This window comes from Lissotriton vulgaris, chromosome 2_1 (assembly GCF_964263255.1).
Source record: "Lissotriton vulgaris chromosome 2_1, aLisVul1.2, whole genome shotgun sequence".
In the NCBI taxonomy this organism is placed as follows: domain Eukaryota; kingdom Metazoa; phylum Chordata; class Amphibia; order Caudata; family Salamandridae; genus Lissotriton; species Lissotriton vulgaris.
Genome location: NC_141687.1, coordinates 376279589 through 376306109, shown reverse-complemented (window position 1 = coordinate 376306109; position 26521 = coordinate 376279589). Strand labels below are relative to the sequence as shown.

General features: G+C 47.7%; 1 protein-coding gene across 1 annotated transcript in view; it reads left to right on the top strand.

The window, feature by feature from the left end:
* The window catches only part of DPH1 (diphthamide biosynthesis 1), a 1562622-nt gene that overhangs the window by 1007224 nt on the left and 528877 nt on the right, over positions 1-26521 (top strand). The window contains exon 6 of the mRNA XM_086955191.1: positions 18467-18588. Coding sequence (XP_086811317.1) covers positions 18467-18588 — 122 coding nt within the window. The remainder of the gene's footprint in view (positions 1-18466; positions 18589-26521) is intronic.

Below are 26521 nucleotides of genomic sequence, written 5' to 3'. Positions count from 1 at the left end.
CGGATGCAAGATGGGCGTCAGCCTTTTCAGAGGCCGCCCTATTCAGCCCACGGATATCGTCTCACTTAAGCAATGGAGGGATTCCGAGTGGTACTAAGGAGCGTGAGAATGATCCCTCCGCTTTACATGCGAGTTTTATGGTCGTCTTCTACACTCGGGATGGTTTCAAATTACTGGAGTTGACGGGAGCTTCAGGGAACGCGTCTATTCCGCCATCTTGCTAAGTCACGCTCCCTTTTGAGAGGCCCAGTTGGCGGAGATCAACACTATTGGGGCCATTTCAAGTGCCGTGGGATTGTAGCTGGTAGTTTATGGCCAAGAAATTACCGATACATGCAGGACGCAGTATTTCCCTGGGTCAAAATCCACCTCATTCTGAGTTTCACCCTTGGGTTTCGGTAGTAACAGGTCAATGAAGGCTTAAAGTCTGGGAAAGCACGATTTACCCTGTTCTGGAATGCGAACAACCCAGAATCCTATCTTCTTTCCCACTCCAATTTCACCAGGTTATACCTTGAGAAACCAGTGCAAGGAAAAACCTCTATTTTGGAAGGAACTTTCACACAACTTCTGTTTGTGCCTAAATCTGGATTCCTGCTGCACTTTTAACAAGGCTCAGATTATTCAAAATTCTATTCGTACCCCGCAGAAAGTCAATGATGTGGTTAAAGCAACGAGGTCACATCAAGTCTGCATTGAAGTCCTCCATTAGCTTTATATGGCAGCCAGGATTAAATTGAATACATTCCTGAATTCCCACTTGGAGAAACACTATGATATGATAAAACTAGAGTCTATAATTATGCATGTTCAAAGCCTCTGTAAGCCAAAGATGAAACATGATCAATTGGCCTCAAATAAAGAGAAAAACTTGCCTGCATTAGACAGCTTGCCGCCTTTGAAATATTTTCCAACTTTCTTCCTGACAAGAACACCTTGATAGATATTACTCTGTGAATAGAATATTGAAGAAAATTCTCCCATCCAAACTAAACACATTCATCGTTGTCTTTACACATCCACCCAAACCAGGCGAAGCGACTGTCATAAATGGCTTCTTAGGAAAGAAAATGACAAAATTATTTACACCAGGGGCCGTATTAAATATAGTCACCTAGGGGTGCAACAGACGTTTGTGCCCACTTGGTGCACCCCGGGGTCACTTTGGTATTACAGAAGGGGCTGCAGATGCACATAAAGCACCAACGCTATCTGCAGGGGGCGTGCCCTCATTTGCATGGGGCCGTGTCCATTTGACACCATCACTGCTGATCCCTCTATGAGATTCAATCTGCTGTCCTGACACCAACAAACCATTGTTTCCAGGCCTCTCACTAGCTCTCCTTTGTTACTGGAGCCCAAGATTTCCTGAGCATCCACTATCCTTGTGTGAAATATATTTGAATATGCTTGATCCCCTGATACCTTCTGAAGAAGAAGGTACCAGTTCTTGTGAGATGGTGGAGGATCCCCCTCTCTGTTTGGTTCCATAAATACCTTTTGCCACTGAAAGTGGAAACCACTCCTCCTCAGCCAACCCATTACTGTAGGACACAAAGCCGGGGGCACCCAGGATGAAACTACCCACAATGGACAGACCTTGAGTCTGTAAACATGAAGCAACAGTACAAAAGGAGGAAAAGCCATAAGCTCTTCCTATACTCCAATCCTTTTGAAATGCATCCACTTCAAATACCACTAAATGCATCCTCCAACTGCAGTAAACCAGAAGCTGTGGTGAGAACGAGGAAGCCAAAAGACACTTTCAGGAGGTTCCAACATCTTTTGGAGCTATGCAAAAAATGTCATGATCCCATTTGATCGCAATAATACCCATACTCCCTTAGTAACTCCAACAAAAGATTACATCTGCAACTTCAGATGACTGATGTTAACTCACTGTATTGTCTGACTGCAACAACACTGAGTATATTTGGCTGGGGCTATGAAACTTTTCACAGCAAAACCTCCTACCATTGATTCCAGGCAATTGATTGTGGGATCCGCTTCTCCGTAAAACATCATAGATAGGGTTTCTGACAATGCCATTGGCATTGCAGCATAGGTTGCTCGCATCTGATTTTATTTTATTATCTATCAAACAGCTGAAAATTGCATCCCATTTCCGGCTTCCATTTTCCAACCGTTTACCACTACTTCCATGGCATCATCTTCCATTGGATTTGTGGCCGAACACCAAAGGCCCCTACATAAGGGAGCTGCCTTCAAACTCCGCTGTACATATATCTTTAATATCATTAAATCAACACGCACCTCTTTCATTTGAGCTTTCTGACCACATCCTACCTAGAGTGCTAATGTCATCCATCTGTTTGTTCTTTTATTGCCTTTTCCAGCCCTTTCTTTGGGTCTCTCCCAAGCTAAAACGCTGAACTAGCTCTGGCATCAAACGACCCTTATCCTACAAACAGGGTCTCAAGCACTGATCTATCATGATATTCATAGCTTCCCTGTCATAACCCTTGCTTTTCCGTTTCTTGATATAAAATAAAACACTGTCCAGTGCTCATCAATCTGCAATTCTAGGACGGCGAATAGCAATCGGACTGAACTTATCCTCCCCCTCAGCATCCTTCAGAGTATCATCACAGTACCCTCCATGACAAGCCAGGTGCGAGGTCTGTCGGGCCATCTTAATCCAAAATGTTGTCAAACACTTAGTCATTATATTCGCACTGCTGTCACCAGATTCGGAAGCTCTCAACACCCTACTGTGTCATATTCACCGGCATAAACTGGCCTCCTTTTGTCGCTAAGGAAAACATAACCAGTTGTGGCACTAAAACTAATATATTAATCGAAGGGCACATCCTTTCCTGATACCGTTCATCTTTCTTTCATCCCTTTTTAGGTTTTGCCTGGCGAAAGCTGCGCTCTGCGCAGCTTTTTCTTCGCAGGCGAAAACCTGATGAGAACTGTAGTGTGGCTTTGGGTCGGCCCTCGTCATTCATTGGCTGGCTCCATAAATGGAGCCTAGCCATTGGACGAGGGGCCTGTCCGTCAATGCCGGACCAGACACGGGGGCGTTCCCGGCATTCTTTGGCTTTTGCCGATGTCACGCGACGCCGGGAACGCCCCCGAATCTGTCCCGGCATTGAGCCGGCACCCTTTCCTGCTTGCGTGAGTGCTTTGCCGTCCGTGTCCCCTCCCGCCCCCCGCCCCCCGTAGAGTCCGTAGCTCCCTGCTCCGGCAGGCTCCCTCTCGGCGCTTCTCCACTCGCTCCCAGCTCTCCGCCCTCTCCCTCTCTCTGCCTTCCGTCTCCCCTCCCGTCCCCTGCAGTCTCCGTTCGCCGGCCTCCTCTGCTCCGGCAGGCTCCCTCTCGGCGCTTCTCCACTCGCTCCCAGCTCTCCGCCCTCTCCCTCTCTCTGCCTTCCGTCTCCCCTCCCGTCCCCTGCAGTCTCCGTTGCCGGCCTCCAGTCTCCTCCTCCCCGCAGCGCCCCCCGCGCTCCCGTCAGCCGGATGGTTGTCTCCGGGGCCGGCGGAGGCGGGCCCAGCATGTTCCAGGGATGATGCTGGGCTCCGGGCAGGCTCCGGACAGCAGCAGGTTCCCGCTGCATCACCTGGTCTGGAGGAACCGACCCCTGGAGCTGGAGAAGGAGCTCAGCGCGCGGCAGGTGGGTGAGCGCGAGGGGAGGGCGGGGCGCGGCCACAAGCCGCTCGACCTCCCGAGTATGCTACAGGACATATTACCTTGCCGCCCGTTCTTTTATTGTCCAAACGGACGCGAGTTTCGGGTCCTAAACAGGATTAGGCTGTTGGCTACGGGGTTAGAGGCTAGTACCCTCTCTGCGTAATCCCGCCCTTCCGCTCTTGCAAACGGATATAGTTATTAGTTATTCGTATGGTCACGTACTGGTCGAGTGGGATACGGTGAGGGCATGTTCTTGTGGGGGGTTTGCAGTTAAATGGGGCTTGTTTGTTTAAAACGGGGGTAAGGAATGGTGAAGGTTCCTGCATGGAAACCGACTGTGGGCATCATGGGATTTGTAGTCTGTCCTCAAGTACCTTGTTAAGACGCGGGCAGTTTGTAAAAAAAAAAAAACTGACCTTTTCTGCTCGCGTATTTACTAAGTCCACATTGGTTACTCAATACTTTCTAGATCTTTATATTCGTCGGAAAGTAAGGCAGGACGTTTCCTAATCAACGCAGATCCCATAACTTCCGCATCACACCGGTGCGAAGTGGAAACTGGATCACGTTTTGTCCACAGGATGTTTCATACCGGGGTGAATAAACGTATATTTTATACGAATGGCGAACCTCTAGTATTTATTTGTTCTTTAAACGGCACAAAAGCAACTCTACTTCCGGGTTGATTCTTAATATTCGTGTATACTTTACGTGGATTTTTCGTGTGGAAATGGACGGGTGTCACTGGGTGGGTACTTGGGCTCAACTGTGCAGATGCAGAGCGTAATATTTCAAATCGATCCAGTATCATAATGTCTTTTCTAGGTATGGTGACTTGAAACTAAAATAAACGTGATCCGAATTAAGGGTCTGTATACATTTTGTGGCTCAAGATAATTGGGCTGTCAGCTTGTGGGTGTCTTTTGCACGTGTGTGCCCCTGTTGTCTGCTTGTGCCTCTGTGTGCCCCTGTTGTCTGCTTGTGCCTCTGTGTGCCCCTGTTGCCTGCTTGTGCCTCTGTGTGCCCCTGTTGCCTGCTTGTGCCTCTGTGTGCCCCTGCTTGTGCCTCTGTGTGCCCCTGTTGTCTGCTTGTGCCTCTGTGTGCCCCTGTTGTCTGCTTGTGCCTCTGTGTGCCCCTGTTGCCTGCTTGTGCCTCTGTGTGCCCCTGTTGCCTGCTTGTGCCTCTGTGTGCCCCTGTTGCCTGCTTGTGCTCTGTGTGCCCCTGTTGCCTGCTTGTGCCTCCGTCTGCCCCTGTTGCCTGCTTGTGCCTCCGTCTGCCCCTGTTGCCTGCTTGTGCTGTGTTGGTGTGTGTGGAGGGCTCTGTGTGGCTGTGTGTGTAGGAAGCTTTGTGTGGCTGTGTGTGTGGAGGGCTCTGTGTGGCTGTGTGTGTGGGGGGCTCTGTGTGGCTGTGTGTGCGGGGCTCTGTGTGGGGGTGTGTGTGGGGCGGCTCTGTGTGTGAGAGAGAGAGATTTGTTTAAATACCAGGATAATTGCCGGCAGCAGCACCCTTGCCGTGTAATGCCTTGTACTACATCTGTGTTAGCAGTCGCCTCAGGCTGTTGTTTTTTTTTATGCAGGGGACGGGATTTGATCATGCCCATTACGCCGTATTGCTTTTCAAAGGCAACTGTTGCAGAGCCAAGTGGGCTGTTGAAAATTGTGTTTTCTCCACCTGCCCCGTTGCCTGCTTGTGCCTCCGTTTTCGTGCCCCTGTTGCCTGCTTGTGCCCCTGTTGCCCGCTTGTGCCTCCTTGTGCCCCTGTTGCCCGCTTGTGCCTCTGTGTGCCCCTGTTGTCTGCTTGTGCATCTGTGTGCCCCTGTTGCCTGCTTGTGCCTCTGTGGGCCCCTGTTGCCTGCTTGTGCCTCTGTGGGCCCCTGTTGCCTGCTTGTGCCTCTGTGTGCCCCTGTTGCCTGCTTGTGCCTCCGTCTGCCCCTGTTGCCTGCTTGTGCCTCCGTCTGCCCCTGTTGCCTGCTTGTGCTGTGTTGGTGTGTGTGGAGGGCTCTGTGTGGCTGTGTGTGTAGGAAGCTTTGTGTGGCTGTGTGTGTGGAGGGCTCTGTGTGGCTGTGTGTGTGGGGGGCTGTGTGTGCGGGGCTCTGTGTGGGGGTGTGTGTGGGGCGGCTCTGTGTGTGTTTGTGTGTGTCATTTGCGATAGATAAAGCTAGTGGCATTGTAAATGACAATGCCATTTATTTATGTTAAAAAAACATAAATAAAAATAATGTCAAGAGCAATGCCAATAGCTCTAACTTTAACAAAGGCAAAACCATTGCATTGTAAATGCTTGTTCTAAATGCCTTCTTTTCTTTTCCAGGATTCTTCTTTTTTCTTTTCTGACGTACCTGTATTCCCTTCTGAAAAGGTCAATATTTATTCGCTCTGGTGTTTCTAATGCAGAATCCTTAACAGGAACTTGGATTTTGTTCCAAATTAATCTCCTAAATAACTTTTGCTTTGAATTTTACCAGATCTAACATCTTCCACTGCAACATGACAGCTATACACACCCGTTGCTGATGTTCTCAAAATGTACCCCTATAATTCTCTCTCTCTACATTTTTGTCTCACATCTAGTGATGAAAACTTGCACCTCCATTGCAATGAGCTCTACCAGCAGACACTAAGGGGCCACCAATCTATGTTGTAATACAGTGTTCAACGCACTAGCTCCTGCCAAGCACATTGTCTTCTTTAGGATTCCAGACTCGAGGTCATTTTGAGGTGTATCATGCATAGGATCTACCAAAAAACAGCTGATGCGCAGCCTGCCTTTTAGAGAGATAGGGAACTGAAGGGATTCTGATAGCAGAACTGCAGCTCGCTCTGCCAGCAGAAACTCTTCACCCGGAGGCCCATCTAGCATAGGGCTGCCCACTCTGTTTATGGAAGGGTGACCGACCATCACTGCATTTCCTTGCAGGGCATGACGATCCCTTGCAGGAAATTAATCAGCGGCTCTGACGTGCAGATAGAAAACTTCCTGCATCGCAGGGGATTCGCTTTTTTGCTCCCATTTTAAAACAACCAAAGGTGTAGCCATAAATACTTGGTGATATTTGATAAACTGATCTGCCTACAATGCATCAATTGACAAATTCAGGTAAATGCAGGTAGGTCTCAAAACCTGTTGAGTGATCCTCCTTCAGGTAAGCAGAGGCCATCCGCTGACCTAATGGGTGTCCTGCTAAGGTCCAAATTTCCTCCTCAGTTATCCATTTTGTAAAGCAAGCCTACCAGATAACACAAGCTGTTGGGTTGCAAAAGACCTATTGTGGGCTTACCACGAACTTACCGGGGCCTACAGCTCACCATTGCTTGGCATTATTGTCACTCATTTGCCTGCTTTTATTTGATGGGTTTTCTTGTCACAGGTTGTCTATCGTGTGTTGTCTCGCCCCTGAAGCATAACCTCTTTACTATCTCTGATTGGTTGGTTTCTATCTTTCCACTAACATGTAGGGAACTACTTACTTTTTTTGGCTTTAGCATGCCATGACAGTGCATGTGTTTTGCAGCTCTTTGCTATGCGTGCTTCTCCTCCCCCCCCACCCCTCGCATGGCAGTTCCTGCCTCCATGTTCCTGTCTCTCTTATATTGCAAGTTTTTCCTTGAGTGCTTCTTCCCACACCAAACTACCGACTTACCCCCGCTTCCTGTTGCTTTCTTGCTCGTGTACTTCTCCTCCCGCCCAGTTTTGCTGTTGCTTATCTCCTACTTTTCCCCTCCCCACTCACTCCAACTTGCCCCATAACCACTGTCTTTTTTTAACATAATTAATTTATTTATCTTTGGAGAGGACCAAGCAGCAAATTGAATGTCATAAATGCTCATCCATGAGCACACGTCATCACATGCACACATCATCATACATGTGTGCGCCTTAAAAATGATGCAGTTGCTGCATCTGCGCCATTGTACATTTTCTTTTTTTCTTTGCAAAAACAAGGACTATGGATGGAATGAACAAATTGATCGCAGCCACTGGTAGTCACAACCGCATTCCATTCTATCTGTTTTCACCCACCATGCCAATCTAGAAAAAGGCCTGCTTTATGCAAATCAATAGCAACCCTGCTCCTGCTGTCAGGCGAGGCCCCTTCTAGAAGGGATCACGAGCAACCCCAGACCGGGTTTACCCTACTTTGTGCTCCTTAGTAGGGTGTAGCTTTAGTCCAATGTCACTGTCAGCACGGGACACCCTGTCTGAGCATACCCACTGCATTTAGTCAATCAACTGCAACAACAACATTATGATAGATGGAATGTTTAAAATAATCTCATCTAATGGCAATCGCTCAGGCCCCATTCCAGTCCATCATTTTGCGTCCGCCATGCAACTCAAGACAAAGGCCTGCCTTATGCAAATCAGTGCCAACCCTGCTCCCATGGGAAGAGTATGTCCCAAACTGCCAAGCGAGGCCACCTCTGCAAGGGATCACAAGCAACCCCAGACAGGTTTTGCTGTACTTGGGGCTTGTCAGTGAGGTGTAGATTTAGTCCTACAGCACAGTGAACACGGGGTCCACATCTGGGCATACCCATTGCACATAAGATGTCAGCTGCAACATCGTGATGGCTACAATGCTTGAAATATTCTCAGCCACTGACGATTGCGCAACGCTGCATCCATCGTTTTCACCCACCATGCCACACCTAAGAAAGAGGCCCACCTTGTGCAAATTGGTATCATGTACCAAATGGTCAAACTGATGGGTGTTTTTTGTTCTTCAAAGTGCAGAGGGGTGGAAACGGATGAATTGGGGAAGAGCCAAAGCTACATGGGGATGATGGTGGGGTTAGCAGTCAAAGCAAAACCAGGGAGGGCGTGAGGGAGCCATATCAGACAAGGGAGGGCGGATGGAGGAGCCATAGCAACATGGGGGAGGGCAGAAGGGACGGGAAAGCCAAAGCAACACGAGGAGATTGGTGAGACTGGAAAGCAATTTGGAGAGCGCATGTGGGGGAAAGCAATTCTGAGGGTGCCGGGAGGCAATGTAGGGAGATATGTACACAAGAGTGACAGTTTTAAAATGCACTCTCATGAAGTGCTTCACAGAAAATAAAGTAGTGCTTGAAAAGCAATCAGTGGAAGATAAGATGCCAGTCAATCAAGCAATGGTAAAGAGGCAATGCTCCATGAAAGGGACAGCCAAAAGATTGACAAGCTGGGACACAAATAAGAAGCAGGGAAATTAGAGTGACAGAAAAGCCAAACATTGATAACGAATGGTCAGGCTCCAAGCCCTGTCATGTTCTTTGTACGCCACTGTATGCCTCACTGCAGACAGAGCATATGCTATCCAGTAGGTTCCAACTAAAAAGATGAAAGAAGGCTAAAGAGAAAAAATTTAAGAACAGTGGCAAAGGGAGAAAGTAGGTATGAATTAGAACCTGTTAAGATTTAGTAAGAGGCAACAAGAGGACGGTGCTGGGTAAAAGAGACATGATACCTACTCAAGGCTAAACAGTATTGGTACTCAACAACCCAGCATTTGGCCCGCCGAGTGCAGGCTTCTGAGAAATGTCCGCGCACCGGCACTTTCCATTTTACCAATTATGCCTTGACCGGCTTACATCCTGCATGGCACAGTATGTAGCCTACGAGTCAAATTGAGTGCGCTACGTGGGTACGTGGGCGCATCCCTGTGTCATAGGCACACTTGTTAACGTTCAGGATAACCTGACTCTGGTGTAAGTTCTCATGAAAAAAGTTCAAAACCAATTGATTCAAGATTTCATCATGGTTTGTATTTAGATATTTTCATAAGGTTCTGTGATCAAGCGTTACATCACGCTGTATTCATCATGAAGTTAACAACGGTTTAGCATTGGCTCCGATGCATTTCGGACTGACATAGTCCTTTGTCAAGGAGCGCTGAAAGGATACAAACAATGCAGTCAGATCGACGATAGCGAAAAGCATTATTTCAGGATCATGCTGGTGATAAAGAATAAAAACGTGCACTGTGGGATCGTGCTGGGAGTGAGTAGTGGTGAAAAAACGGAGGTGAATATAGATGTTAACGGGTGAATGAGGGTGGCACCGGGGGTTGGAGTGAACGAAACATGCGGGGCAGGCGGGTGATGGACTGCGTCACAAAGGTGGGTCAGTGAGCGTGCTAACGGGTTTATCTCAGTAAACGTGGGAGTGTCGAAGGACGCTGCATGCAAAACAAACAAATGAATTCTTACGCTTCAAGGACTTAACAAGGCGCTCACATCGGTGCTGCAACAATAAAGGAGCAAAAAGCTGTAGCGTGTCAATGGGCAATTGCGCCGCGCCAACGTACGCTAACATTTACATGGGCAACTTCGAGTTCAACCACATCCTAACCAACAGTAACTGGGTAGACAACCTCAAACTCTACACACGATACATTGATGACTTATTTTTCATTTGGAAAGACTCACGTGAACACCTGGAAACCGCATTAACTACCTTGAACTCTAAAGACGATCGTATTGAACTCACATGGAACATCTCCGACAAAGCCATAACATTTTTGGACGTACTCGTGAACATCACCCCTGATGGCATTGAAACCGATTTGTACCGAAAACCAACTGATCGTAACAACACGTTACTGTACAGTAGTTTTCATCAAGATTCACTCAAAAGACATCTTCCCTTCAGCCAAATGCTGAGAGTCACACGAATAGTTTCCAACAACGACATAAGAAACTCCCAATTGCAATGTATGGAAAAACGATTCTCCAGCAGAGGGTACCCTCAAACTATTATCAAGGAGGCAGTAGAAAGAGTTAACACTATTCCTCGCACTGAAGCTTTAAAAAGCAAACAAAAAGACCCCAACCAAAGAATGGCACTGGTTTCCAGATACTCCACCTCCAGTAAAATCTACAAAAAGATTGTCCTAAAACACTGGCGAATCTTGTCATCAGAACCTGACTTTGAAGATTTGTTTAGAGAACCCCCCATCTTTGCTTACAACAGACCGATGAACATAAGGGAAATATTGTCTAAACCAACCTCCAAATCAAGAATACATACAGGAACTCGCCCATGTCATCATTGCGGCAATTGCAACAATGTTATTAGTGGTAACACGATCAATCACCCCATGAGAGGATTCACCATCAACCTCCAAGTGGACGCAACATGTGACTCAACCAATTTGATTTATTTATTGAAATGTCCATGCGGGAAGATTTACGTGGGTAAAACCAGTCGAAAAATAAAAACCCGCTTGAATGAGCACAAATCCAACATTCGAACTAAGAACCCCAAATCGAATGTGGCAACACACTTTAATGAAGAACATCACAGTGTGGCTCAACTTAAATACCTTGTGCTTGAAGTTGTAAATCGCAAAGAAGGAATAGACAATAACAAAATCCTCCTGCAAAGGGAGACGTCATGGATTTATAGACTTCAATCTTTGAAGCCCTTCGGGCTTAATGATCGCACAGAATTAAGCTGTTTTTTGTAAATAATCTGTTATGACACTGTGTTCCGTTGTTCTGCTGCTCTAACACCCCTGTCATTTCATTTGTTAGCAAAACACCCATTATAATATGGCCGCTCCTACCCCAGTCACACACCTCGGGTCCTTCACCTATTTCTACCGCCCTCTCACTCTCCCCGGAATTCCGCAGTCCATCACCTATTTTTACCATCACCTCATTCCTCTGGAACTCCGCAGTAACTCCGCGGAGTTCGTGAAACTTGGTTCTACCTTAACACCACTCCTAGTAAGTACACCGATTGCATGCTCTTTCTATCCTCACGATTGTTCTTTCGTTTAAAGACACGCTACAGCTTTTTGCTCCTTTATTGTTGCAGCACCGATGTGAGCGCCTTGTTAAGTCCTTGAAGCGTAAGAATTCATTTGTTTGTTTTGCATGCAGCGTCCTTCGACACTCCCACGTTTACTGAGATAAACCCGTTAGCACGCTCACTGACCCACCTTTGTGACGCAGTCCATCACCCGCCTGCCCCGCATGTTTCGTTCACTCCAACCCCCGGTGCCACCCTCATTCACCCGTTAACATCTATATTCACCTCCGTTTTTTCACCACTACTCACTCCCAGCACGATCCCACAGTGCACGTTTTTATTCTTTATCACCAGCATGATCCTGAAATAATGCTTTTCGCTATCGTCGATCTGACTGCATTGTTTGTATCCTTTCAGCGCTCCTTGACAAAGGACTATGTCAGTCCGAAATGCATCGGAGCCAATGCTAAACCGTTGTTAACTTCATGATGAATACAGCGTGATGTAACGCTTGATCACAGAACCTTATGAAAATATCTAAATACAAACCATGATGAAATCTTGAATCAATTGGTTTTGAACTTTTTTCATGAGAACTTACACCAGAGTCAGGTTATCCTGAACGTTAACAAGTGTGCCTATGACACAGGGATGCGCCCACGTACCCACGTAGCGCACTCAATTTGACTCGTAGCTTAACGCACCTGGACAGTTGCGTTACCTGTCAGAGCACCTTCAACTTGTTTAAACTCACACTAAACATTTTTTCAACTTTGTTCTCAAACCTTGGCTGTGCGCCCGTGCCTATCCTTTCAACCATATAGACAGTATGTAGCCTCCCAGAAAAGACCATGTCAGAAGGCATCTGGCCTCCTCCACTGCTCTGGTATTGCTGGCACCACGTCCCACAAACAGCACGTACCACTCACATGGAAAAACAGAGCACAAAAGTACCCTGTAATTAGTGGGACCCTTGTGCCTCTATCTATGAGTCCATTACAGCGGACTGTAGTAGGGTGAATGTTCCTCTTCTTTATGTCCTCTCTCGTTCCACTTGCTGTTCAGCCTGAGTATGTGTGGAATGTTGGTTAGGTCTTGGAATGTTGAATGCCTGATGAGTCAGTTGGTGTTTGCAGGCTGAGCTGCTAGGAGGCTGCTCCTGGTGGGGCGTACATACAGGCTTACTTACCATCCTGGCTACAACATAATACTTCTGTAAGTTGTACCTGAATAAAGCTTCCACTTGGAACCACAACCTGGCCTCCTGTGGACTTGAAAACACTAGAATTCCTGCTCGGATTGTTGCGGGACATTCTTCATTCTGTTAAACTAAACTGCCTGTTTCTTTAAGTATGCTGCTGAGATTGTGTTATTAGGGAGATCAGGCATAATGCTAGCCTTGGTTCTTGACAAACATTTTAATAACATGACTGCCATGATAGAAGAAAGTTTTGTCCCCTGAGCGATGCAGAAGTGAGAAATTAGGACATTTGAGAGAGGTGCTGGTAATATACCATTTAAATATGGATGCCAGTAAGTTGGAGGCTTGCACATAAATCACACGTTTAGAGACTCAAGCTGAAATCTCTTACGCATTGGTAAATAATGTAGCGGGCGCCATGTGGGGAAAATACTTTCCCATTTTTCAACCCCCTATTTTCTCAGCTAATTATGTGAGAAACATACAGGAATGTATGCAGTGTCAGTACCTTACAGTACCAGGCATGCACAGTTTTTAACAGCAGTACCAGTGTTGTATTGTAGCATTTAAATGGTGTGTCATGCGGAACGTCAAAGTGCAGTATCAGACAGGTAGTACGCTACACTGCGGGGAAGGCGTGTTTGGCTGTGTTGTAGTTGTTTTGATCCTGTGTGGGAAGCATGTTGATGTTGTGCATGAGTGACCTAGCGGTGCTCCTGTCTTGGGGCGCAGCACCCAACAATGTGATGGAGGAGGTGTGACAGATAGGCAGACAAGTTATAACTATAATTTTGACAGCTACATAGCTCCAACCTAACCAGAGAGACGGTGGGGTGCTGGTTGCCAAAAAAAGGGGAGTGGTCAGAGAAGGCCCAATAATCCACAAGGCAGCATATGAAAGGCAGAGCTACTATGCCAAAGGGGCACACATTGATGCTAGTGGCTTGAACAGTAGTCATACAGCTTTTAAGGTCAAGGCAATTGCCTACTTCAGTATAAAGACAACCTTTGACTGAGGAAAGAAGCGGCAACGCCAACAAGGCTGGCGACCCCTGCAACACTACACAGTCTCTAAAGGCCCAAATTTGACCTACTCCTGCTATGTCAAATGAGACAAAAAGGTTGAGCAGGGCATTAGCACCAAGCCTCTCTCATGTTCCAAAGGCTCCCTGTAGACGGTCAAGCCCTGGTCTGGTCATTGCTGTCATCCAGCCATACTAGGGGCCTGCACGTGCGCGGGTGAGTGACGATGAGATGTGTAGGTTGCTGACCTGAGAGAAGGAGCAAATCTACTCACCCAAATGTAGACTTCTGCCCCTTTCTCTCTATTAGAACCTAAGACTTTTTCTTGGATCCAGAGACCCTTGCTCTTCCTAGTTACATGAAAAGGTGCCTCCTCCACCTCTGTAATTTCCATGCAGACAACGTCTGCTTTCATTAGTAGACAGGAAAACCATTTCGGAATAAAAAAAAAAAACAATATGGAAAGTATTTACTTCATCAGTGTCTGATATTCTCAGCGGTGCATAAGTTCTTTGACAGTCCATTAGGGTTCTGAGCGCGCGGATCCTGCTTGATTTCGGAGTATGCTGAAAGTATTTAAAGGTTATGGGTGCTTTGGTGGTGCCCATGTATTTTGAGATGTCTGCATGCCCTGAAAGTGCCAGCGATTCATGCATGCTCTGACTGTTCTTGTGGTTCCTCTGTGCTTTGACAGTCCGGGGTTCTTTGTGGCTGTGCCCGATGATCTGCTGTCGCCGGAGGGTATGTGATCAGCTTAAAAAAGCTTTCAATGCTATTTCCGACAGGAGCTTTGGTTCCGCCCACATGTTGGTGAACAGAAGTGCACGGTTTGATTGAACCAAAGTTATGTGCTTCTACAGAATAAGTGCCTACTCTTGGTGCTGACCCTCCGAGAGGTATATCATTTGTTTATCAAGTTGCAAGAGCTCTTTATCAAATCAAGCTAACCTTTGCTCCAAACAGCTGCCACTACAATGCTATATGCAGAGCCACTGGAATTATGTGATGTTGCGGCTGTGGCGTTTTCTTCATAATTGTGGATTTGGCGTATAAACCACATCATCTGCTGCATAAACTGAAGATTTTTAAAAAAACATGTAGTTTCTAGCTCAAACGGCAACATGTGTTACCCGGAGGTATAAGGACATTCACAAACTGGGAATCTACCTGTTTATTTGTGCTGTATTTAGATGTGAAATCGGCACTAATGAGGTGGAACCTTTGTGCAGTGTTAATGTGTAGAAGTGACAAAATAATTAAGTAATACTATCACAGAATGTGCTACATTACGTCCCCACCATTAGCCCTTTCTTGCCGCATAATTTAATCCTCCCCTGCTGCATAATTTCAGTACCCCTTGCTATATTTCTTCTAGAGCATAAGTTAACCAGAGTATGTGTTCTCTGTCAGCAGCACAGGTAGGAGGGCAGTGCAGAGGAATGTGCTGCTGTATTGCAGTCCCACCTACCTCCTTCCTCCCCTTTCCATCACCAACTTCAGACATACCTTAATATGGCACTCCTTGAGAGAATGGTGTTTTGTCTAGTTCGTAGTTTCAAGATTTACGGTCTGGAGAGACTGTTTTTACCCTCCTTGGCGCACAAAAGTTATTTTAATTATTCATTTCAGTGCATTATTTTCTTTTCTAAAATTATAATACTGAAAATATATTAAATTTTGAGATTTATTATTTGTATATGTTAAATTAATTTACTTATTTAATATACTGTAATTTAAAATAGCCCTTCCCTGAATCCTAAAAGCTCTTTTCTACCCCTAACGCTACCCATCCCTGACCTCTACAAACTTCTTGCTATCCCTTAAATCTACCCTTCCCTGAAACGTAAAACCCTTACTGCCCTTTATGCTACCTTTCCTTGAACTCTAAAAAAAACCTTAATGCTATCGCTCTCTGAACCTTTAAAATCCCCAAATACCCTGTAATGTACCATTCCTTAAACAAAAAAACTCCTTACTACCCACGAATGCTATCCCTCAGTGAATCTTGAAAACCCTTACTACTGCTTAACACTACCCTTATTGAAGCCTAAGAATTCCTTAGTACAGCTTAACGCTACTCTTCCATGAACCCTAAAACCTTCTTACTATATCCTTATGCGATCCTCCCCTTCCCTGCACACCAAAAAACCCATCAATACCCCCTGTTACTACCATTCCTTAAGCCCTAGAAGCCCTTATTAACCCTTAGATCTACCCTTCCCTCAACCCCCATACTATACCTTCACGCTACCCTTCCCTGGACTGGACAAGATTACTACCCCCCAACACTATCCATCCCTGAACCATAAAAAACACTTACTACTCCTTTTCACAAGCCTACCTTGACCCCTCTTTATTACCGCTGAACGATTCCATTCCATGAATCCTAAAACCTCTTTTCTACTGCTTAACACTTCCCTTCCTTGAACCCTAAAGCATTTGCTGCCCCTTAATGCTACCGATCACTGAACCCTAAAAAAATATGAAACTATGGCTTAACGCTACACTTCAATGAATTTAAAAAAAACATTACTACCCCTTAACAGTACCCATCCCTGAACTCTAAAAACCCGTACTATCACTAATCTCTGCCCTTCCTAGAACTCTAAAAAAAACTCTTACAATCCTCTAAAGGTACCCTCCTCTAAAGCCTTTCTACCCCAGAATACCACCTTGAACCCTAAACGTCCATTTCTACCCCTTAATGCTACCCTTCCCTGGACCTTACAAACTCTTGAAGTCCTTAACAATTTCTGAGTGGTTCTGCCTGCTGAAAGCAGGGAGAGCCTAGGGGTAAATTATTGGGAAAAATTGGGAATCAAATTACTGATTCTCCTTGTAAATCCTCATTTCTAAGGGAACCCTCCGCGTCCCACTTGTGATCTATGTTAGTTCTATTGCCACCACCCTCCCCGCAGTTATCAATGCCCCAGGTATTAGGAACTCTGGGCAGGAGTTACCGGGTGAGATCATGGACGTTGTTATACTGCCCATAGTTGAGTGAAGCAACATGGAAAAGCTAAACTCTTTAAAGAGTTAAAATAATGTTTTAGGGCATTGCCATTTGGGGGACGATAACCCTGCATCCTTTATTAAATGTCGGATGATTTGCTGTTAAATCTCAATTTTATAATCGTGTTACCAAAACCAGTTATTGTAACATGACTGCAAATGTAGGGATCAGTGTGTAAGCATTGCTACTGGGCCTTTTCAGCACTTGTTAATGTAAAATTAGTACCAGCTATGTGGCTGTGTTCTGGTATTACTATGCATGGAGTGATGTATTTAATGCAAAACTATCATTAAATGCACTGAAAACCCCTTTTCACACATTTCACTGGATTGTTCTTACAGCTTCCCACATATTCTAAATAACCCCAAAGCAGTATGTCCGATGATGACAAAATACATTAAATATTAGGGCATGACTATTCTCCATTCTTTTGTAATATTGGCTTATCTAGGTACGGTAAACTTCCCTTTTTAGATTTGGCTTGACAGCGCAGCTGTCTGGATGACATATTTTTTGTAATTCTTTAAAATACACGGAGTGGGCTTTGTTTTCTCTACCCAGGGGAATATAACTCTCTCACTTCGTGCTATCAGTTTGCAATGTAGGCTTCCACCGTAAAGGAAGTGTTTCCATTAGAATGTATGAGGTGTTATTCTAAATCTGTTATTTATCTCATTTAGTTTCTTGTCTCCTATATGTATTCTAAATCGAAAATAACATTTGTGTTACTTTTTCCCCCGACATTGGCAAAGCCAGTTGGACAGACTTTAATGTAATAAACAACATTTGTGCATACAGTGCCTGCAAACATAATTTATGAATGGCTGTGTTTATATTTGGTGGTACAAAGAAAAATAAACACATCTTATTGCCGTGTATCTCCTCTGCGTCAGGCTGGAACAGGAAGCACCCAGGTCCCCCTAAGCCAATCACAACGCTGCAATGCAGCGTTGTGATTCATCTGAGCGCTGTAGTTTGGCGCTTAGGTGGGAACTGGAAGATTGCCATGTTCTCCACCCAGGCTGTAATGCAGCCTGGGTGGAGAACATGCAAAGTACGCATGACTGTTTGGCCGACCCAAGACAGCTGCCCAAGCATTTATGCGGACTTACAGAGTGCCCAGCACTCCTCCCCGTGAACTGTGAGCAGAGCAGCCCTGCAAAGCCGCTGCAGCAGGAAAAAATAAAAAGATCATAACATTGAGTTATCATTTTATTTTCCCTTTATTTACACTGCTGAAAATCAGTGTGGTCACGGTCCTCTGCCTTAGCAGAGGAGCCGCCACTGACATTAAATCCAAACCTATCGGCTTTGCTGGTGTTTGTTTTCCTTTTATGCTTTCAGTTCTTGATATATCACATTGAGAACTCTTAACATTGAGGGCCTGAAGCCTTTTGGAAGGGGTCGGTTTCCACATGGTCCCGTGGAGTGGACTGCATCAGCTTAGAATCATTGCATTCAATGGGATATGAATCTTGGAGCATGTTGATGAGAGGTTCCCGAGATGTCAACAGGTTCATGTTCATGACAGATTACAGAGAGTCCATGAGGTAGGAAAGATTCAAAGCACATGTCACAGATCAGAGGACCAGAGAGATTAGAGAGGGTAAGGACACTCCGCTAATGACCAGCCTCAGGTGTGAGAACAGCCTTTCAAGATGTGGTGATGGAGAAGTGGATGAACTTCAGCTGGTGTGTACCTCGGTGGTGAGTCCCAAGCTGGATGTGTAAGCTGACATAGGAAGTGTTCTTTCAGGCTTCTCTGCATTGCAGGATGTTTGCTCTGTTGGATGGGTTTTTGTGGTCCACGCGTTATCTGATAACGTTTCTTATTCTTCTCTAGGCTGCCGCCCAGGTATTGCGTCCACAGTTCAAGGTGGTGGTCCCGCAGAGTAAGCCACTATCCCCCGGAGAGATTCTGGGCTGCACCTCGCCACGGCTGGAGCTTGGGGTGGATGCTATCATGTAAGTACTGTGGATGCGGTTAAAAGGACATGATTGTGGGTGGACCTGAGCCTTTTCTCCCTACCTTTGGGCCCTTTCAACCCAAGCTCAATGAGATGCCAAAGTGTGAGAAATAAATGTTCCTACTTCGAGGACAGGGCTGTGGTGTAATATAGGGGTGTCCGCTAAAGCTCTGTGGGGGGCTGGGGACACCCCAGAATTTCGGCAGAGCCATGTTGTATTTGAGCACCATTTAGTGGAATTGGATATAATTGTATCTTGTGTGGGTATTCTGAAAATCTGACCTCTTTCCGCGGTGCAGCATGTAATGCGAGCAAGCCTGACTTCCCTTAAAGAGGATTTCTTGGAGGGATGTTTTCCTTTAGAACATTTTTAAAACATTTGGTCAGCTTTGTATTTAATAGCACAATGCTCAAATAATGTCGTTGAAAGCCCTAGGTTTCAATTCTGAAGAGACACTAATGAAATAATGCAATACTTTAATGTTGTGCGGAACAAATGTGACCCTCATCCTCCACAGAGGAGATGGGGAAAAGGATGTCAGCCTCAAGAAAACGTGTTCATAAATTGTTCAAAACAGTGCATTTTTGCTGTCATTTTTCCCTGAAAATGGCTAGACATGCACTGGTTTTACTGGCAGTTCAGGTAATGCACAGGCTTTCAGGTAGGTTTGTGCTATATAAATACCACATGCATAATCTAAGTATGCACTTATCTAGGTCTCATATCACTTCTTAAGATGTACCTTGCATTTTTACTAACTTCTACCTGTTGGTTTCTTTAATTTTTTCTGCCGGCCTCGTCTTAACACATTTTCAGTATGATGGAGCATCTTTCTGGAAGGCACAGGATAAGAAAATACACATTTACACGTATGTTATAAACTCAGTCAGCAGAGCTATCCTTCGGAGGTTAGGTAGATCTAGCACTAGCACCCAGGTTAAAGAGACCTTACAGCTTCATATCCCAGGTGCAGCTGTAAGGTTAGCCAGGCTCTGGTTTCGGAAAACCGTGGGTATGATGATGTCAAGAAGCGTACCTTGTGGACGATAGAATAGCAGCCATAACTGCAAGTGCCATCTGAAAACATGGAAATAACGTCAGCAATAGGTGTCCCATCACACCATGTATTATCACTCATTATCTGCTTTAAGTATAATATGGTAATGGAGTAATGAATTTTGCCACATTATTTTGCCATTTTCTGCAAATACATACCTTTTATTCTCAAACACTAGGTGTTAAATTTAGGTAGAAACGTACTGCTCATAAAATGAAAAAAGTCATTTAAAAAATATATTTTGTATTTTGTTCCTAAAATTTGAATTTTAGGTAACCCACAGGTTGGTCCCCAAAGAACAACTTGTCATTTGTTTTATGTTCTCATGCTTTACTGTACATCATGAAATGAAATTTCAGCTTTTGTAAAGCACACATATACCTCCGGAGAGATGTCCCGGCACTGGGGGCTGTCGGGAAGATTAAGCGAGCTATTGCCCAGAGTCACATGGTGCTAGGCTCACCTGTTGCCGGCACCGGGGATCAAATCGTGAACCCCGTGGTCCGGGGTCAGGCACCCCGGCCGCTGCGCCACTCCTCTTCCATGGATGTATTCTACCGCACATGTAAGGTGTGTCTATCATATACTAGTAGTAGCTGCCAAATGTTAAGAATGTTCACTTTTTGTGAGAACATATATCATGAGTCTTGGCGCTCATTATAACCCACTAGGGACAATATACCATGGATGGACACCAATTTAATACAAATAGAGTAATGCTACAGAGGTACACTGTGTGAGTTCTAGAGCCATCATATGCCATGGCCGCTTCTTTGCCTACAAGGTGCACCTTATTCCATGAAGGGATCACTGGGGCAAGAGTCACCCTAGTATTTAAAATGTCTGCAGTATTCCAAAGGCCACCCTGTGCCAGGGCCAACATAGTCCATAGAATATACATACAATCTTTAGAGGTTCTTGATAATGTCTGTAAGACTCCCATTGTTCCAGAGGCCATCTTAGTCAAGGGCCACCAGAATTCAAAGAAGGGCACAATATTCCAAAAGTTACTGTTTGCTAGGATCCCCCACTGCCTAAAAGAAACACTGTATTCTTAGGGCCACCTTAAACCAAGGCCACCATAAAACCTAGAATGCATGTAATGGTAGTGCAGCAGTACCTGAATCAGCAGGCACCGGACATTGCCCTACTGAAAGAAACCCACATACAGGGGACCTCTCACTGCGCACTCAACAGATGAGGCTAAAAGCTGGTAGCCCATGCTGGATATTCCAGAGGATCGAGGGAGGTTGGGCTCTTACTGCATAAGTCCTTTCCTTTAAAAATACAAACTGTCACTCATGACTCATTGGGACGATTTTTTACTTTGTCGGGATACTGGGAGGGCCGGGCATTAAATATTATGTCGCTCTATATCCCTCCAAAACTGCATTCCCCCACACTCACTGAGCTGGGATCGCATATAGTCAAACTCCCCGAGGGGGAATTACTCATAGGGGTAGACTGCAATGCAGATCTTAACGGAGAATGGGATCGCTGGTCAGCCAGACAATGGGAAGCGCCTGGCAGGGCCCCTGAAGAATTTCTGTTGGCTATTGGCCCAGTTGATGTTTGGCTGATGCACAATCCCTCAGTCCGCCAGTATACTTTTCACTCCGTGATTCATAGAAGACTATCCCGAATAGACTATATGTTTGGAATGGCAGACCAGCTCGCAATGTTCAGGGAGTTGACTCACCTCCCGAGGGGTATCTCGGACCACTCCCCACTAGTTGCATTTTACAGTAATACTCCTACATCTAAGGGACTGAGAATGGAAATTAATCCTTTTTTTTTTTTTTTAAATATATTTTTATTGCAGAGTTATAAACCACTCGTGATATCCCCCCATCCATTAAGAAATCCAAATCGTACACAGCCATTCAGCCCGCATCCCGGAGGCCGGGCGGCATATTACTTCGTTCAATAGGAAAACATCACGGTGCACGTCCCGCAGGGACCATGGTGAAATAACGTTTTGCGTATCTGCTTTTACCTCCCACCCACAACATCACTCCCGTCAGCCATCCCAGTGAGAACCAGCGGTATCACCCTTGTCGGGACCTGCCCTAGGCTCTATGAGTCGTCACACCTGGACACCCTCCCCAGCCATTCCATGTTCCACACCACACCCACCATCCTAGTAGGTCCAAGGTGCCCTATTGGGCCTCCATCTAGCGGCTTCCGGCCCACCCCAAACTCCCATTAACCAATCCCCCTAAAGCCCCCCTCCCCCGGCAACTGCTAAGGTGTATACCCCGTCCTGTCGAATTGGATGGATCCTCTACAGTGCGTGGTGCAATATTTTTGTGTTCGCCCCGCGGTGTCCATCGGCCTAGTTTTCACCATCCTCATCCTCTACCAAAGAATCACGCAACGCTTGTACCACTAACTCCCATGCACGCGCCGCATCCAGTGCCTTCTCGTTCCCCATCTTAACAGCCTGCTTCATCCGGAGCACACTCTCGCAGTCAGGCCACCGCAGCAATTCATTCTTCCATCTACGAAGTGAGGGTCCCCCCCTGGACTTCCAATGCCACGATATTTCCCTCTGCGCCAGTATTAGACCCAGGTCAATGAATTTGCTTGTCACCTTGGTGTGTTTAGTATGCGGGAACCAAAGCAGCAAGCACGCCGCCATATCGAATTCCACCTCCCTGTCAGTTACTTCGTTCAGGAGTTCCCCTATTTCCGCCCAGTAGGTCCCCAGTTGCGAGCACCCCCAGAACAAATGGTCCATGTCCGCGCCCAAAGATGAACACCGTGGGCATCGGGCCTCCGGCACATGAAAGTACCGCTGTAATTTCTCAGGAGTTAAATAGGCCCTATGAAGCACATAGAAATGCACTTGCTGAAAGCGCGCGTTTCTCGTGCCCTTCCACGTGCGCTGCAGGATATGGACCCACGCCGTGTCCGGTATAGGCCGGCCCACGCTCTCCTCCCATTTAGCCTTGAGCCCTTGGAGCGGTTCCAATCCCTCGTTCAGCATCCTATTATGGAGGCACGTCACAGCTTTGAACGTACCTGCCGCCATCACCACATACTGGCACGCCATGGTCGTTGTTGGTTCCATGAGCCCCCCTTTCCAGTGCTTCTGTATGGCAGCCACCACCGCCGCGTGTAGGAGGAACCCCCCATCAGGCAGCCCAAACTGGTCCCGGAGCGCTTCGAACGGCGCCAAAGCCCCGTCCACGTACAAGTCGCCTACCACCTGCAGTCCCGCCTCTTCCCAATCCAACAACGGGGACCAATCCCCCCCGTGCGGCAAAGCCGTCAGCATTCCGATCGGAATCTCCGGTGCATAAGGCCGCGACGCCTTCGCTCTCCGAAGGCTCCTCTGCCAGCACAGCCGGAGCGTCCGCTCCTCCATGGAGAGGGCCCGCAACTCTAGCCTCTGTTGCATGATGATGTAAGACAGCACGTGTCGCTGTATCCCCCGATCTCGGTCCTCCTCTGGACCCCGAAACACCCTAGCTACGTTCTGAGTAAGGACCTGTAGCTGCGCCGCAAGGTAGTACAGCTCGAAGTCTGGCACAGCCATGCCCCCTTCTAGCTTGGGGCGAAGTAGCGTGCTCAGGGCCACTCTACGGCAGCCATGCCCCCATAGGAAGCCAATAATCATTGACCGCAGGTCTCTAAAGACTCCTTGGGGAATCCAAACAGGCAGCGTTCGAAAGTAATAGAGGAAGCGGGGGAGCGCCACCATTTTCAAAAGTGCAATCCTACCCAGAACCGTCAGCGGGAGAGTCGACCAGAAAGACATGCTGCCCCTCAATGCCCGGACACAGCGACCAATGTTGCCCTCCAGTAAATCCGCCGTCGCGTGGTAGATGCGAACCCCTAGATTGGTGAAGCAAGAGGGTTCCCATATCACGCCCAAATCGCTGTCAGGGAGCGGTGAGCCCGCTCGCAGCGGGAACACACAAGTCTTTGCCCAATTGACCTTAAGGCCCGATAGCCGGCCAAACTCAGACAACAGATCCATCGCTCCGACCAATGCCCCCGAGGTGTCAGCTAGGTATAGGAGCAAGTCATCTGCATATAATGATATATAATGCCAGTCCCCGCCACTGGCTACCCCCATGTACTTGTCACCTGACCTCGCATGGACCGCCAAGGGTTCCATCGCTAGAGCAAACAATAGGGGGGAGAGAGAACATCCCTGTCGTGTGCCCCTGCCCACCGGGTACGCCGCAGATACCAGACCACCCAACCGCACTCTCGCCGTTGCCGAGGTATATAAGACCCTCGTCCACCTGCGGAATCCTTCGCCCATGCCAAACCTCTCTAATACTCCATCCAGGAAAGACCATTCCAAACTATCAAAGGCCTTCTCGATGTCCACGGACAGGACCGCCGGAGCTCCCTCGCCGTCCAAGATGGCGTCCATTATTCCCGTCAGGCGGCGAATATTCAGCGCCGTGCTCCTCGTGGGGATAAACCCAGCTTGGTCCCTGTGAACCAGGCCCGTCATATGTGGGGCTAACCTGGTGGCTAGGATTCGGCTCAGAATCTTATAGTCTACCGTCAGCATGGACAGCGGGCGATAAGACCTCACATCCGCGGCATCCCGGCCAGGCTTTAGGAGCGGCACAATCAAGGCCTCCCGCATGGACCCGGGCAACGCCCCAGCCTCAAAGGCTTCCGTATACACCACTAGCAGCCTGGGAGCCAAGCTGTCCACATACCGTTGATAAAATTCAATCGGCAGGCCGTCCACCCCGGGCGTCTTGTTGCGGGCCATATGTTTGATGGCCACCCGTATTTCTGTGAGCGGGATCGGGCTACCCAGCTCCTTCGCGTCCTCCTCGTCCAGGACCGGAAGCTGCCTCTCCCCCAGATATTCCGCAATGTCCTGACCCCCCACTCCCAGCTGACTCTGGTACAATTCCTCATAATACCCCCTAAAACGTTCCAATACCGCTGCCTGGGAGTACACCATTTCCCCCTGCGCATTATTAATGCTGAGGATCGGGCAGCCCCTAAGTTCCGGGTTAGCTAGTCTGGCCAAGAGGGTACCCACCTTGTCCCTTTCTGCATGCGCCCTGATGATATACTGCCTGTAGTCATAACACCTTAAACGTTCCACCTCGGTGGCAACCACTTCCTTCGCTTCCAATAACTGGGCCTGTAGATCCGGCCTAGCCGGCCTACGGCGCTCCAAGTCCCTCAAAGCTTCTTCCGCTTTCATGAGGTCGTTCAACACAGTCGCGCGAACATTCGAGAACCTACCCAAACACACCCCTCTCACCACCACTTTCATTGCATCCCATTCAATGGACCTGCTCGTGGCCGTGCCCTCATTCACTCCGAAATAGCTATCAATGCCTTGCCGAACCACGTCACTGAACACAGAATCCTCAAGCGTTTCCGGCCGAAGCCGCCATGTTGGTATCACTGAGCGCTCTCTGTGCCACTGGATGTGTACCAATAGGGGGTTATGATCAGAGATAGTCCTAGCCAGGTACTCTGCATGGGAAATCAATGGGGCTAGGGAACCACCGCAGAGCACCGAATCTATCCTGACATGCAGGTCATGGAGGGCAGAGTAAAAGGAATAATCCCTGGCTCCCCTGTGCCGCTCCCTCCAGACATCCAGCAACCCCCATCTATCCTGCCAATCTTTCCTGTGCGCGGCCAGCCTGCGCACCGGGGAATCCACCAGGGGGGGATGGGACCTATCTAGAGCCACATCCGTGATCGAATTAAAGTCCCCCCCTAACACTATTGGGCCCGCCAGGAAAGAGGCCAAGGTCCCCGAGAGGCTATCAAAGTATCGAGCTTGTTCTGTGTTCGGTGCATATATACAGCAGAGAACCACGTCCCTTCCATAAAACCTCCCCTCCACCGCCACATACCGGCCATCCGGATCCACTACTTGATTCAGCACTTGAAAGGGTATCCCCGCCCTCACCCAGATCAGCACCCCCCTGGCATAGGCTGAATAGGTGGTGCCAAACACCTGGCCCCGCCATCTTTTCTGCAAGGCAGTGCACTCTTTTTTGGTGAGATGAGTCTCCTGGAGCATAGCAATCTGAACCCCCCTACGTACTAGATATGCATGGACTTTGTGACGTTTCATCATAGTTCGTAGCCCCCGGACATTCCACGTCAGGCATTTCAAATTAGGTAATGTCCCCATTCCAACTTCGCACAGTCCGAATCAGAGAACAAAGGATCATTGCCCCCCCAATGCAGTTGCCCCCCCCAGAACACACCCAAAACAGAAAAACTTCCCAAACCCCACTCCCCAGGACAGAGCATACGAACCCAATGGCCGCCCCCATCCAAACCATGAACCAACTTCTCGCACTCTTACCCTGTGGTCTCCACCACAGTCGGCCTTAAGGGCCCAAGGGGGGTGAGTCACCGCCGACCCCAGCAAGCGGAGCCCGCGCCCCGCACCTTCATCCCCTCTGATGCAGTCAACTCCCCCACCCGGCATCCCGTCCCCCATCATCAGGATACCACCCTACCATGAAGTCCAGATATAGTCCCAATTCAACCTCAGCCGCAAAAAATACCATCCGATGTCTGTGGGGTCACTATCGGTCCCTTCGAACTTTCCGCTTCTGAGAGTTCCTCTCCCGTCCTGCTGCCTTCCCCTCCCGAGTCCGTCTCTGCCCGTTCACTGTTCTGTTGCGACCCCGTAATGGCCGCCGTCGCTGCGAGCGCATCCCTCTTCTCCGCCGCCATTTGAGCCTCCCGTTTCTCCCGCTGGCGCCTGTTGCAGGATCTGATGCGTTGTGATTGCCTCACCCGGGGCTGCTTGGGTTGGTCTCGCCTACTTTTGTGCGATCTGTCCGTCCCCGCTCTATACGATTCCAGACATTGCCAAACTTCATCCGGGGTCTGAAAAAAGTGCGTGGAGCC